The sequence below is a fragment of the Heliconius melpomene genome, chromosome 4, assembly GCF_056956725.1.
Source record: "Heliconius melpomene rosina isolate 202511_hmr_F chromosome 4, ASM5695672v1, whole genome shotgun sequence".
In the NCBI taxonomy this organism is placed as follows: domain Eukaryota; kingdom Metazoa; phylum Arthropoda; class Insecta; order Lepidoptera; family Nymphalidae; genus Heliconius; species Heliconius melpomene.
Genome location: NC_140392.1, coordinates 3,920,833 through 3,936,326, shown reverse-complemented (window position 1 = coordinate 3,936,326; position 15,494 = coordinate 3,920,833). Strand labels below are relative to the sequence as shown.

The window sequence follows — 15,494 nt, the reverse complement described above, 5'->3', positions numbered from 1 at the left end:
TACTCAATTGTTTTTATTGTTAGTTTTTTTTCAATGGTTTTTAAATGTGTAGTTTCTTACAATTAGTTACTTACTACAAATAAATACTATACTGGTCCCGCCCGGTAATGCTGTCAACACCAGTCCAGGTTTTTTTTTTAAATTTATTATTATAAAATATCAAACACAAATAAATTTCTACCTTGATATAAGTAGGCACTACAAAAAACCACGAAGGTTTGTCTCGAGTATCATAACTCGTCTAAATTATAGACTTTGTTGCTTATGTTGACCTTCATTGCTGTTGAGCAATAAAGCCACTTCGAAAAAAAAACTGTAATTGTTCGGTAATTTAATTTCCAAAAACTTTTATCCGCGTCTCAAAAATAAAATCAAATTAAAAAATATTATGCCAATGTCATGCAACGCCAGACGGCTTATCTGTCAATGTGAAATTGAGGTTCGCTGTCAAGTGTCATAATTAACCAAAAAAATTTATGCTTTTTAAAATTTAACTATATTTGTTCGTAACCAATGAAATATAAAATTACATTATGTTTTCAATAAATGCGAGACGTCTTTTCTATGTTTGTGATAAAATTATTATTCGAAATTTACGAGGAGGATTTAGGAAACCAGTAGTAGCGAATCCTGGTTTGGAACATAGGCTAAAGGCATTTCAGGAAGACGGTATAAAAATACAAGATAATGATGCTGAGGAATTCATTGAGCAATCTGAAAGCTCTTTTTATGAGGTTAACATAGCACGCTTAAGACAACTTTTCTAAAATTATTTATGTATGTTTTGTACACGAAAAATACAATTTTATGTTATTTTAGGTTGGTGAATCATATAATGAACTTTTAAGTGAATCATTTATCGGTAAAGACAAGTTAAGACACAATATTATCAAAGAGCGATACTTTAAAGAAAATATGCCAAATTTGTTGACATGGAGTGAGAAAGAGCAGATTCGTCACTTAGCATCAACTCAGCCAGATGAGTGGACACCTGAGAGAATTGCTGAAAGCTTTCCTGTCACAGTACAAGTGGTCAAAGTATAAAAATACATTTTTTTATTTCATTGTTGTTATTTTCTTTTATGTGCTGCACTGCAGTGTCTCACTGTTAATGTGATGTGTGTGGGTTCGATTCACACTATGCAGATTAAATTAATTCATTTTCTCACTTTGGTTGTTACCAGAGAGGTAACTTAACAGATAATCTCTCATTCTTACTGCAACAATCTTGCTTGTGCCATTGTGCAACTTTTCTTTGTTGGTTATGATACTTATTTACATACACATTTTTACCACTTTTTACATATGGGAAATATTTTCAGAAACTACTTAAATACCCATGGAAGCCTGCAACTGAAGAGAGAATAGCTCGTCATGATGCATCTGCCATGAGGAATTGGAGAGAGTTAAAAGAAGGCAGTTTAGACATACCTGATGAATTAAGACAGCATTTTATTAAATTTTCAGACAGAATCATACCACCTCTAAAGAAAAAGTCACTGAAAATTGATGTTTCACAACAAAAAATGGGTGAATTTGAAGAGATTGTGCGAAGATGTGCCAATGAAAATAGCAAGACAAGTGAAAAATGCAATGCCAGTGATAACGACACTACTTCATCTGAGCCAATAAGACCTAAACAAAAAATTGATTACAAAAATGTTACACTAGATGAACTAGCAAGCAAAATTAGAACACGATTAGATCAGGGCCAAAATGTAAATCTGCCTGACAGAATTATCATGGATTCGGTAGCAACAAGTAAAAATAAAGAAATATCTCCAATTCCTAAAACCGAAATAGACCTCATTATTGAAAGTCAAGAACAAAATGAACTTACTGATTTTAAACAAAATAAAAGTGATGAAAATAAAATAATGCCATATCCAGAAAGAATAAGAATTCCAAAGAAGGCTTACAAAAAGGGGGCAACATATAAAATGAATGATTGCTTTTATGATCATGATGGCAGATTTCTGTATAGAGTTATAGGAATGACGGATGAAATTAACCAATCTATGTAAACTATGAAGATATATAGAAGGTTCAAAACAATTCATTATTAATTGTCTAGTTTTTATTATAATTAAGATTAAAAAGTAATAGTTGTAAATATACTAAAATATACTTAGTTAAGGAAATGTGGAATAAAACAATAAATTTAAATGAAGCCTTATATTTTTTTATAAAAAATTATATTCATCTCATTATAATAATTGTCCATTACATAAAATAAATTTAAAAACAACAAGAAGTGGGCATCAATTACATTTTATTGCATGTCTTTTCAATAACCTTGTTTAGACATTATTATAAACACATTAATTAATTAATTGAATATTATAAAAATACATCTGTGACTAAAACCATTGTACATAATATTTCTCGCTTACTGTATCCCACACATAGCAGAATAAGCAGAGGGGAACCTAGTGCATACTCCCTCCTACTTCCACGCAAATTTCGAGACATGGCGTGTGAAGTCGAACTCAACGCCGCGCTTCTTACTAGGGCGAGGGAATGAGAATAATGTATTCCCCCAAAATCGAACGAAACGAATACGAACCGTCGGAATCGAACTTACAACCGTCGCGTTTACATTCAGACGCTGTACTTAATAATATGGAACTTAAAATATGGCTTTATCAACACCCGAGGCAACACAACGCCTATAATGCTAAACATCTAATATGAAACCGTAAGTTTGACCATATACAAATGTTTAACCAATATACATAATATTAATGATTGATTAGATAAAACATAACTAATGAACAACTTGTAAAAATATGACTATATGAATATAATATGTGAATTTAAAACATTTAATTTTATTAATATTTTAACAGTCATCATTCAATTATATAAATTGATTCAAAATTTTGAAAAAAAAAATCTACAGTTTGAATTTGGGCTAACAAAAAAAATCAAAACTCATACTACCTATACAAAACAAAAGGATACAAAAATAGTAAGAACTGAGTATTGATGTGTAAAGAAACTATTACCTGACTTAAATTAGCAGTTAGGCCATTTATAGATTATTTAAAGTTATAACAAAATTTATTTAAGCAGTATACAATTTACACTATCTAAAGTGAATCAATCTACAAACCGTAATATAATTTCGTTGATGTTAACTTGAAAATGGCTTAGTTAATAAATTTCCGTACATTTTTATACAAAGTAATATATATTATTACAATCCATTATCTGTTTTATATGGACATGCAGCAAAATATCTAAGTTTTGGTCACATTGACAAACTACTCCATATTTAGGTAGATTAACCAATACAAAGCTAAAGTGCTATTTGGTATAAATAAATTTGGTGCAAATAAACCAAAGCCGTGTAAAATGTGACTGAAATGAAAACAAACTCTAATCATATAGCCGAGTGGATTATAGTTATTTAAATTTTATTATTATCACTATTTTTACTTAAGTATATACATTCGAATTTATATAGTAAGATTTAATATTTTTGCTTTAGCACCCGCAATCCTATACTAATGCCGAAAAAAGTATGTAAATTACACATTCAATATAGGTATTTACATATCAAATTTATTTAAATTGTAGGCAATACACACAAAAACTCATAGTATTAAGTGAGAAATTAAAAATATTGATTATATTGCCCAAATAATTCTAAACACATTTGATACTTTAATATTTTTATATATTATATTAAATAAATATATCCACTAATTCTAAAAAATAAATTGAAAATTAAATCTAGTTTAAAAAAATGGAGCAAAATGTCTTAGAAAAAGCTAGGCCATAATTATTCCGATTGTTTGTTGTCTATAATATAATATCTACCGTTATTCATTGCTTCACACACGAATATAAAAAAACAGTAAAGAAAGCAAATAACTTATTAGGTATAATGATTAAAAACTTTTTATAAAAATGTTTTTTTAAAAAAATACCATAGATTTTTTATTGTTTGTACCACAAATGTTTATGTAAAATACACTCGAGTATTCCACCTTCCACCTTAAAATGAGTTTTACAATGATTTACAGTTTATTGTCAATAAATAAGAATAGAAATATATTTTTATATAAATAAAATAAAAATTTTATTACAAAACTGACTTGACAATATGTATTTCTAATAAAACATAGTTCATATATTCATCCCGATTAGACTTCTAAAGGAAGTTTAAAAAGGTCTTTTTTTACAGAAATAATGACTTAGAACATAATGGACGGCTAATGCGCGTTCTTGTTCTTTAAAGAGAAACAATTGAAATAAATATTTTAATTGATTATTACGTAAAAAAAATGTTTAAAACATGTATTTACAACAGGTAATATATTTAGTTAGTAAATTTTCATTATGATGTTGATTACATTTAACGGTAGTAAAGTTTTTAAGTTATTATTATTATTAGTAATAATAATTTTATGTTACATAATAACGCTCGCAAATTTAATAATATGAAAATAAGGCAGTAAGTAATATAAGATAAATATATTTTACAATAAAAAAATGTAGTTCTCAAGCAAAGGGCAAAATTTTTGAAAATTTCATTGCATATGACGTTATTTTAAGGAATTTATTTGTTTCTTTTATTTTGTATACATTTGGTCTCATCCAGGCTTTAATAGTTTCACAATTAATTAAGCAGTTTAAGTTTACTATGTAACTTGTTCTTGTTATAATTATAGTTATGCATATGTGTATAATGGCCACAGCTTACACTTGTTTTTACACATTCGAGTGAGGGGGCGAAGGGCTGGTTGTATAATATAGCTATATAGATAGTACGGTTGGCGAGTCGTGGTCGCCCTGATGTCACTCATGCGCATATATAAAGTGGCGCACGGTGAGTATCTATAGTCGGCAACCCGTATACAGGACGGTTAGCGAGTTGTGGCCACTTTGCAATCACTCATGCGCATATATAAAGCGGCGCACAATGCTCCCACGGTCATTGGGCTCTGGGCCGCGGCAGGCGCAGCCTCTTGAAGTAGTGTCTGCAGCAGAGCGCGGCGGGCGCGGGCGGCAGGTCCTGAGCGCGCGCGTCCGGCCCCAGCTCATCGAGGGCGCGTGTGTACTCGCGCTGAAGTGCCGTGAGGTCGATGTTGTGCTCGCCCAGAGCGGCCATCGCTAGGAACAGGATGTCTCTGGAATTAAAATAAATAAGCTTCAACATTGATATGCATAACATTAACAAAATCATAAAATACTTTATGCTGTATTTCATACAAAGCAAATTATGTAGCGAACTTTCTATCCAATTTCCGAATCATTGCATGTTTAGTGTCATAATTCAACGCGGCTCTTAGTTTTCTTACTAAAACGAAAAAGTGAAACTACTTCCCTTCAGTGGGAATCGAATGCACCTCACAACCATCACGTTAAAAGACAGACGCTGTATATTATATTTATGCTACAAACATAAATATAACGGAATAAATATTTTTTTTATATACTTTCCAAACAATTATTGATTTTAGTATTTAGTAATTGTAGATTTTAGTTTTGATTATTTTGTTTGCGAGTGAACAATACTCAAAAGTACAGGAAGCCTAAATTCAAAGCGGCCTCGACTGGTTGACCATACTGTACATTAATTACATTAAAATATAAAAATAATCTATATCTAACACTAATATCTTATCAATTCATATAATCTATAAAATAAAAAAAACAATTTAAATACCTGTAGTAGGAGTAGTAACGCTTATTATTACAAGTGGACTCTCGCCACGCCGCCAATTTTCTTATAGCATCAGACAGATCGTTGCTTAGAAGCCCATCTAAAACCGCGAGTACAACACTGCAACATAAAAAGAAATAATAAATTACCAATTAAAATGTAATGGATTTAAAAATATAGTACAAGTCTATTTTATAAAAAAAATGTGTGTAGTAGATATCATAGAATATATATGAATAATATAAACATACGAGTTATTCTTAGCACAGTCGTGGTCGGTGAGCAGCAGCGCCCGCAGCTGCTGGGAGCGCGGCGCGTGACGACCACTCCACATGTCGTACAGCGCCTGTGCCTCGTTCTCCACGCGCGGAGTGTCCCATCTCTCCCACTCACAGTGTACTGCTACGCCTGGGGAAACATTACAATTATATTCATATTATATTTATGGTTTAGTTAGTTTTTACTTATTTTTGTTTCTTTTTATAGCAGGATAACTATAGGGAACTTGGTGTTAAGATCTGTCCCTACGCACTACCAAATATTCGAGGTGTTGCGTATTCACTAATGGGGCATCAAAACGATAACCGTCGCGTTTACAGACGCTGTGCCACTGCGTCACGACGGCCTAAGCTCAAAATGAATGTATTAATAAATATAGAGCTTCTTTTGCTTCTTACTATTATTAACAACATAAATAAACTGTTATATTTACCCAATTTATCAACATCCGGCAAAGGATCAGTACTGTGGTACTTCGAAGCAAAGTTAGGACTTAATAAGTCGGGCAAATGATTATCAATATTAGCACGTTCCAAGAACCATACTAAATTCCAATACACAATAGGATGTGATTCAACGAATTCCGGCTCTGAGAGACACGCGTCGCCTTCTCGACCTGAAAAAAAGTTTATTTATGTTAGAACAAAAATTAAATATATAAATTTTAATTTGAATATATGCTAATAAAATGACAAACATAAATCTCATCTTATTATATATGAATTATCATATCTTACCTAAAATTGATTCAAACTCTTTTCTTAACACAAGTGGATTTAAGTAAGGCACACTTATTGTTTCCGTTTGACTTTGTCCTTCTCGTATTATCTGAAATTATTCATATTTATTATTTATTTGTTTCATTTACATATATTAATATTTATTTAATTTAATTTTGGTCTCAAATATTCTTATTATTTATTATAAAGTGTATGATCGTGTCTAAAATACATATTCTGAGCAGGTGCCCACATTCACACGCACTCACACACGCACGCACGTACACAGGCGTGGCCGCAGTACTCACGAGGACGGATAGCAGCGGCACAGTGTGTCGGCCGCAGGCGACGCAGCGCGTATTGAGATTGGAGTCGTCGGCCGCCCAGCCCGCCATCGTGTCCTCGTCGTAAAGGTACGCGCCGCACTGGTGACACTGCGAGCACGACGTCATGTGCACTTGGGTGGGGCAGTTGGCTTTTGTTGTATCCTGAAATTAAAAATATTATATTAGGCGAGTTTAGCCGAGACAACGCATCACAATGTAGGAAATCCAATGTAAGATTCTTCACATTTCATAGAATTAGATATGTTAAATATCACTAATTAACATATCTGATTCACTTTAGGAAATATCAAAAATACACATATAAAAGAACAAAATTCTCTTTTAAAATAAAGAACTACTTAATAAATTTACTTACATTGATAGTAGGATACAAATTATCAGGCAGGTGGGATAACAGTGTCGCCAGAGACCCTCTTTCCATGGAACAAGCAAGCTCAGCATCACTAGAGGCGCGTCTGAATCCCATTCCCGTGGACCATTCTTGAATAAAATGAAATATATGATTAAATTTATTTTATTTGCAACTATTGCCATTAATAGCCTTATTTCTTAGTGCGTACATTTATTAAGGCCCACATAGTAGGCATTTTTTATACCTTTTGTACCACTATCAACTCTTTAAGCTATTGGAAAATGAAAAAGACACCTATAGCTTCAACATTTTTTTAAAATGAATAATCTATATATTTTTACGAATATCTGTAAACTTGCAATGTAATAAAATAGCTTTATTTATTCCACAAAAAATACTAAATAAATAAAGAAAAAATAGGGATAAATAAAAAAAAACTAACCATCAGGATTCATCTCAGACGATCCATCACCCGAATCTTCCTCCGATATAAAATTGGCTAAAGCGCTCGTTGCATTTCCAATGGCGCCTTTGACAGGGGTCGAGTTTGCTGAAATGACTTCTTTCATCTCATCAAACTTCTTCGCCATGCTTGTTGCGGCTGATTTGAGACTGCTTAGACCACTTTGGAGTAATTCGTTGGATTTCTTCCCAGCTATACTTGTTGGACTATTGGAATTTAAGGTTTAAGATAATTATATGTAGGTATAAAATAAAATAATTATATGTAGATATATAATGCAAAAAGCTTAAGCGTGTAAATATGATAAATGAATTTGTAGTCGTAGATTATAATATATATTATAATGGATTAGATAATGAACTATATAAAATGATTATAGAACGTATTTTTGTTGGTTTTCTTTTCTACACTTTAAAAACTTTGTAGAAAATATAAAATAAACATACTGTTTACAACTCCTCTTTGTTATATTTATAGTACAAAAGATTTAGTTAAAGTTATGTTTATAGTAGATTGTTTTATATTATTATAGTATATGTTGATATATAGCTAATGTGAAGTTTTTAATACGTTTATGCGAACTTCGAAGTTTTATGTTCAATTTTAATGTTTTTAAATTTGTAATAAAACCAAAAAATAGCGATTTAAAATTACATAAATTTTCAATTAGCTATATTACATAAAATGCACAATGCACCTAACTTATACAGCAAATCCACAACCGCCACCGAAAAATTACCATATTTTTGCTATAATTCTCGCGAACGTTTAGTTTTTTTTTAAATTTATTACTATTTAACAATTTAGTACAAATCATCAACATACATAACATCTAAAAACCGAGGAGTTTTGAAACGATGTTAAAATTGTTCTTTACATTACACAATTACAATTTTCAATAAAACTAAACATAATTATCTACTTGAAATAAGTTGCAAAAATACTACAGTACAGTATCAAAGATTGCTTTTATCAAAATATTTAAATTATGAATGTCATGATGTAAATAATCGAAATGTTATATTCAATTTTAATATGTTAACTTTTCTATTAAAAATAAATAAAACTGTTTCAATTAGCTATTACTATTTATTATGTTACTATTACATATTTAATAGTACTACACGTGTAATAACATAATATGTAATAATATAAATAAACAATGTACATAAACATTTACCACAGACCCACAACCGTCACCCAAAAATTAATCATATTTTTGGATAATCCAAAAAATCTCACCTGAAATAACTCTCGATCATAGCTTTGCCTATTTTCATATTTTCCTTGCGCAACGATAGACGGGCGGGCGAATAGCGTCTAAACAAACAAACTGCTAGCATACGGTGCGAATATTATGTGTGAAGTAATTATTTATTTAATACTACTTTCACCATATATTTCTGATGGTAATGATGTTATTTTTAAAGTTTTCTCTAAGGTTGTTTCAAAAGAGCAAACGGCACTCTTATAGGATGACTTTGTTGCCTATCTTATATTATAAAAAACCCATTACAAAGTTAGTTATGTAGTCTATTTCATAGAAAATAAGTTATTTGTAATGGTGAAACTAGCATTAATAAATCAAGCATATTGATCGCTATTTTACATTCTATATATGTAAAACTTTAAACTAGCATGCATTTAATATGAATGTAACTTTTTAAATTTAAAAGAATATTGCATATAAACAAAATTAAAAATAAATGTTATATGTAAACGTTAAGTGTTATGATTTCTAAATTTAGGCATGCAAAAGATAATGTTTCTTGGATCTCAAGACCATGCGCAACGATAACCGTTTCTTTTGCCATTTTTTTATTCTTTAAATTTCTTAACGTTATTTCCAGCAAGCAATTATTGAATAACCTCTTTTTATTTTATATATACCGGTATATGTTTTATAGTAACCCATCTAAAGTTCGGTTTCCACCGCGAGCACAACTATTAAGGAATTTCCTCCAATGGTAGAATAAATCTCTTTGTTGATGGAGATTGTCAACTTATTTTATTTAAAAGGAGAGGTCCGTTCCGCCTAAGCAATATTAGCTTATTACTCTTTCGCGGTGGAATCCGGGCTTAACTGTGAAAATATTTTTTTAATTAACTACTATTTAGTAGAGAAAATTACGATTACTATGTTAAAAAAGCAAACAAAATATATTATATTGAATTACATGTGTTTTTTTAGTAGTTAAAATTTTTTTTTAGCTTTTCATTGTAACTCCGCAAAAGGGATTTAGTGTTAAGACATTCAGTTCTATTTTGGAGACATTCATGTTGTTGGGTTGCGGCGTTTACTCAACGCCGTGTTTCGTCTTGTTACCATTTCAAACTTATAAGCGGGTATCGAACCGACAGCAACTTGTGATAGTATTGCCAGGTATTCTATATCTTTATTATAATATAATCTCTATTATATATTATAATCTTCATAATAATAATAATTTATAAATTCAACTCACCCAAAACTAATCTTCAACGTGTTACCAATACTCGCCAAGCTAGCGGAAACTGTAGCGGGCGCCGTTTCACTTCTATGCAGTTTCCTGTAAATAGGAAACTATCGAGCTCACTCCGCTCTATCGTAGTTGCGTTTACTAGCTCTACTGTGGTGTTAGTAGGGGCACTGTTATAATATATTTTTTATTTATATACTTTTTAGCAGAATTAACTAGTAATAAAATACAATTAGGAAATGTATGAATTAAAAATATCGTGTTCAGTAATTCCATAAAATAATGATACATTAAAATAATCACATAATTATTATCAATGAGGAAGGACCGTGGAAAGGGTCAATGTTCTTCAATATAAATCAATAAAAATAATATATATTTTGTAATAAATATAAGAAACCCGATTAGCCTCGATAAGAAAGTATGACTGCTTAGTACGCCGGTTTCAAGAGGCGTAAGTTCAAATCCCACATTAATAAATACTTTCCTTAATCAATTAACAAAATATCCGGAAACAAAACAAACCGAAGTAATATTCATGAAAGAGCACAAATCTATTTATCCATTAAAAAAAATTAAATCTCTATGAAACACGCAATGTAAATAAATAAAAAAAAAAGGAAATCATTTACCCAACATTCTCTTGAGGCTCGTCCTGAAACGAGTTGCTCCGCCTGTGGAACAGCTTGGGGCTGACCGACAGTTCGTGCTTGGGGAGGGGAGTGGGCGAGGGTGGTGAGGGCGCCGCGGGGGGCACGGGGCTGAGTGGGGAGGACAGGGCGCCAAGGGGGTCATCGCTGAGCACCGGGGTGCGGGGGGAGAGCCTGAGGATGGAGAGTTTGTTGATTAATTTTTATACGACTGTGCTATTTAAAAAGGATTATTATTAGTCTGTGTATATAGTGCGATAAAGAAATAAGACTAGGAACGTTAATGCCTTTATCTGTCAAATGTTTCTTGAGGTCTGAATTGCATAGAAACCTCCTTTGAATGACAGTAACGGTCCTACCCTCCTATCTTGATGTTTTGAATTGACAGCTATGACATATCGGATTCATAGAACAAAGTCAATCCTATTTTTATTTGAATTGCAATATATAATGAATATACATCTCTTCATCTTTTATCCGTGCAAAAATAATAATAAAAATGTTAATTCTATTAGATTAGTTCATCAGAACATCTGTTGCTTGACGGGGGGCAAGCAGCTAGAGCTGGAATTATTCATGAACTCGGAGGAAATTAGTATTTTGTGTATTACTGAACATTGGTTAAAGGTGAACCAGCTCATGTTTAATTTCAGAAACCACCGGGTAGGAAGCTCATTCTGCAGAATCAACACAATACACGGGGGGTCGCTTATAATATTAAACAAGAACCTTAAGTTCAAGGAACGGAAAGATATTGTGTCCCTTTCTGTAGAATGTTCTATCGAATTAGCGTGTGTTCAATTAGAGCAATTCATTGTTATATGTGTATACAGACCTCCCTCCGCCAATTTAAAATTATTTTTAGAAGTAATGGATGAGGCCTTAAGCAAACTTACCAAGTCGGGTAAGCCTTTGTTAGTGTGTGGGGACTTTAATGTTAATATTTTGGAAAGTTTTAGTCCCACCATTAATTTATTAAGTCTTTTTAAGTCACACAATTTACTTAATTTATTTATGGAGCCAACCAGAATAACTCCTACGACTAGTACTTGTATAGATAACATATTTACTGACATTATTCCATGCTACAAAAGCATTATTAATAAATTGGATTCTGACCACTCTGGTCAGCTAGTAGAATTCTATAGTAAGAAAAAACAGGTGGCTAAGAAAAGAATTGCTGTTGTACCTGTCACAGCTAGTCGTTTGGAACGTATGAGAGTTAGTTTACTAACTAATTTACTAGTTTTAGATATAACTTTACCTCCCAATTCTTTGTACAATTCTTTTTTTTACTCTTTTATTAATAAATTTCATTCAATATTTACTCCCAAAGAGATTACAATTACTGATAGTCCTATCTTTGGAGACTGGGCCACAGCAGGTATTTATAAGAGTAGGGAGACACTGTATATGTTATATTATGAAAAACAGTTTAATAGTGGTGAAGAGTTTAAAGAGTACTTAAAATCTTACTCTAAAATTTTCAAAAGAGTTTGCAAAATTGCTAAATCTTTATTTATTAAAACAAAAATCAGAAATAGTAATAATAAAATTGAAGCCACTTGGAAGGTTGTTAATGCCGAGACTGGGAGAACTAGGGTGAAAGATTCTAATTTTAAACTTAGTATTGACGGTCACATTGTTGATTCCGATTTGGAAGTGGCCATTGCATTTGAAAAGTTTTTCTCTACTTTCCCAGTCAGTCTAACAAACGATTTAGGTTCTTCCACCACTATTGCAGAATCGTTAATTAAAGACAATGTTCCCGAATTTTATAATGGTTTCGTTTTCCGTCATGTAAATTATTCAGACATTAGTGTAGCTTTCAAATCAATTAGTATGAAAAAGACAGCCGACTTGTGGGGTGTCTCAGTTAATATCATAAATTCTTTAATTGATATTTTGATTCCTGATTTAGTTACAATTTTTAATAGATGTATTGATTGTGGAGTGTTTCCTGATTTGATGAAATATAGTAAAATAACTCCATTGTTTAAATCAGGTAGTACGCAAGACCCCACAAATTTCAGACCGATTTCAGTACTACCTACGTTTAGTAAAATTTTTGAAAAGCTGATACTCAGTCAGCTTCTTACTTATTTTAATAAAAATAAATTACTGCACACAGGTCAATTTGGTTTCACTCGTGGAAGGTCAACATCTGATGCTGGGGTCAAATTATTAGAGAGTGTATTCGCGGCTTGGGAGGAGTCACGTGATGCCTTTGGGGTGTTTTGTGACTTATCCAAAGCATTTGATTGTGTGCAGCATAAAACTCTTATCAGGAAGCTACACCACTATGGTATAAGAGGCATTGCTTTGGATCTTCTCACTTCTTATTTAAGTGATAGGATTCAAAAGGTAAATGTCAACGGGAAACTATCACACGGGTCACCTGTAGCATTGGGGGTGCCACAAGGCTCTATTCTGGGTCCGTTTTTGTTCCTTTTGTACATTAATGACTTACCTCACCTTATGAGAGATATCTGTGAAATGGTGTTGTTTGCAGATGATACATCTTTAGTTTTTAAGGTTAATAGACAGCAATTGGAAATTGACGATGTAAACAATGCTCTTTCTAGGATATTGCACTGGTTTAGTGCCAATAACTTGCTTTTAAATAGTAGTAAAACTAAATGTATCAGGTTCTTTACTAAGAATGTTCAACAAGTAGAAACCAGGGTTTTGATGAACAATAAGGAACTTAAAGTAGTTAATGAAACTGTTTTCTTAGGTATAACATTAGATGCTAAGTTACAATGGGGTCCGCATATAGAAACTTTATCTGGTAGACTTAGTTCGGCAGCGTATGCTATCCGCAAGATTCGTCAACTGACCGATGTTGACACCGCGCGTTTAGTATACTTCAGCTATTTTCATAGCATTATGTCTTACGGCCTATTACTTTGGGGTAGTGCCGCTGACATAGATACCATTTTTGTGCTCCAAAAACGGGCTGTCCGAGCAGTCTATAAAATGGGTCCACGGGAGTCACTAAGGAATAAATTTAAAGACTTTAACATCCTCACACTACACTCCCAATATATTTACGACAACTTAGTATATGTGCATAAGAATATTAATAAATTTAATAAAAACAGTGACCTCCATCAATATAATTTAAGAAATAAAAATAAGCTTGCTGTGCCCTTCTCTAGGCTCCATAAAGTGTCTCACTCATTCGTAGGTCAAAGTATACACTTTTATAACAAACTTCCAAACGACGTGGTTAATTTATCACTGAACAAATTTAAAAAAGTGGTAAAGCACAGGCTCTGCCAAAAAGCTTATTACTCTGTTAAAGATTATGTTCGCGATAAAGATGTTTGGAAATGAGTTGCTCTATTTCTAAGTTAAAATTGTTAATTGTGATTTATAACAAATGTTGGCATTTAAAAAGAGTGGCCATGAGTTTCTTTGCCTGTATCTTCTCATGAGCTCAACCATTTGAACGGGCTTTTTTCAAGTCAAAATTGCACATTTTTTTTGGTTATTTTGTTTTCCATTTTTTTTTTTATTTCTTTTATGACATGTCCAAGTGAATGTTAAGCATTTTTATGGAATAAAGATATTTTGACTTTGACTTTGACTTTGACATATGTGGCGTTGTAAAGAGTATACTACTTTTTACAACGAAGGTTACAAAACACTATTTATTACTTGGATTATGGCACAGTAGGTAGAAATTACCCATTACTCCTTTTATTATTATTTTAACTCATAATTACAGACATTTATTCCGTATATTTATTAATTTTATCTTTTATTAGCTACCATTCAACTACAGGCTTCGTAACTTTGACAGGATAACATAAAAAAATACACATACTTTAATGGTGACGATTTCAATGTATCAAGAGTCTCAGTGGCCGCCGCTTCCTTCTCCGGCTCTTCGGGAAAACTAAGTGTTCGAGAACATCGCGATTTTGGATTTGATGTTCCTATGAATAGAATTGAAAATTATTTATAATGTTTCAACACTAATGCAAAAATTATAACTTGCTTTTTTAATTTTAAGTTATGTGGGTATACCCCTTACAAGACTTAAAATCTAACTTTGTTTCATTTCCTTCACTGAGTCAAATATACGAGTTAATGGTACACCGCCCAACTATCGAGATTTCGGGCGTTCAGTGGTGGAACTCAACACCGCGCCTTGTCTTCCTATTAGTGAGCACAAGAAAATAATAGTCCTTCGATTATGGTTCAAACCACCAACAATGGCGTTTATAGCCAGACAGTAATTTTAAGTAAAAGTAATTTAATTACCACTAGAAAATGAGAGTCGTTGTAGATTTTGAATAATCTGCGCGTCTCCGGCGAAACTCTCCGACCGCGTAAGGATACGGAGATCTGACGGACTGTCCGGACTCACGTGTATTGTCTATAGTGGAAAAAATACTTGATTAGATAAATAAAATTGTTATTAATAATTTTATATTTCTTTATTACTTTTTTGTTGAGGGTTTATTTTCATTAATGTCAAGCAGGAGAATAGAGTCTTGACACTCAGCTCTAGAGAGTACCTACCCTTCTACTCTGATAAAA

The 15,494-nt window shown here is 32.1% G+C and overlaps 2 protein-coding genes across 5 annotated transcripts in view; one reads left to right on the top strand and one right to left on the bottom strand.

Moving 5' to 3' along the window:
- The first annotated feature begins 434 nt into the window (after positions 1 to 434).
- Positions 435 to 2,170, top strand: LOC146539483 (uncharacterized). The gene is made up of 3 exons (XM_085184973.1): positions 435 to 734; positions 820 to 1,038; positions 1,323 to 2,170. The coding sequence occupies exons 1-3, from the start codon at positions 534 to 536 to the stop codon at positions 2,022 to 2,024; spliced, it is 1,122 nt and encodes a 373-aa protein (XP_085041099.1). The 5' UTR covers positions 435 to 533; the 3' UTR covers positions 2,025 to 2,170.
- Crag (DENN domain-containing protein Crag) overlaps positions 2,161 to 15,494 on the bottom strand; it is a 34,925-nt gene continuing 21,591 nt past the window's right edge. The window contains exons 23-35 of one of the 4 annotated variants that reach the window (XM_085184969.1): positions 15,216 to 15,330; positions 14,776 to 14,887; positions 10,926 to 11,117; positions 10,300 to 10,383; positions 9,077 to 9,154; positions 7,814 to 8,040; positions 7,375 to 7,499; positions 6,981 to 7,160; positions 6,691 to 6,781; positions 6,387 to 6,569; positions 5,926 to 6,082; positions 5,678 to 5,794; positions 2,161 to 5,138 (exon numbers count right to left, since the gene is read on the bottom strand). In XM_085184969.1, the coding sequence (XP_085041095.1) occupies positions 4,943 to 5,138; positions 5,678 to 5,794; positions 5,926 to 6,082; positions 6,387 to 6,569; positions 6,691 to 6,781; positions 6,981 to 7,160; positions 7,375 to 7,499; positions 7,814 to 8,040; positions 9,077 to 9,154; positions 10,300 to 10,383; positions 10,926 to 11,117; positions 14,776 to 14,887; positions 15,216 to 15,330 (1,857 nt within the window). In that variant the 3' untranslated portion in view covers positions 2,161 to 4,942. The remainder of the gene's footprint in view (positions 5,139 to 5,677; positions 5,795 to 5,925; positions 6,083 to 6,386; positions 6,570 to 6,690; positions 6,782 to 6,980; positions 7,161 to 7,374; positions 7,500 to 7,813; positions 8,041 to 9,076; positions 9,155 to 10,299; positions 10,384 to 10,925; positions 11,118 to 14,775; positions 14,888 to 15,215; positions 15,331 to 15,494) is intronic. The other 3 variants (XM_085184970.1, XM_085184971.1, XM_085184972.1) reach the window with 3 other exon arrangements.

What these genes read in the sequence shown, in the direction of transcription:
- LOC146539483 (XM_085184973.1), top strand. Translation starts at nt 534, where the DNA reads ATGTTTTCAATAAATGCGAGACGTCTTTTCTATGTTTGTGATAAAATT. An exon ending in CTGAAAGCTCTTTTTATGAG is followed by an intron (nt 735 to 819) that starts GTTAACATAGCA and finishes ATGTTATTTTAG; the next exon opens with GTTGGTGAATCATATAATGA. An exon ending in TCACAGTACAAGTGGTCAAA is followed by an intron (nt 1,039 to 1,322) that starts GTATAAAAATAC and finishes AAATATTTTCAG; the next exon opens with AAACTACTTAAATACCCATG.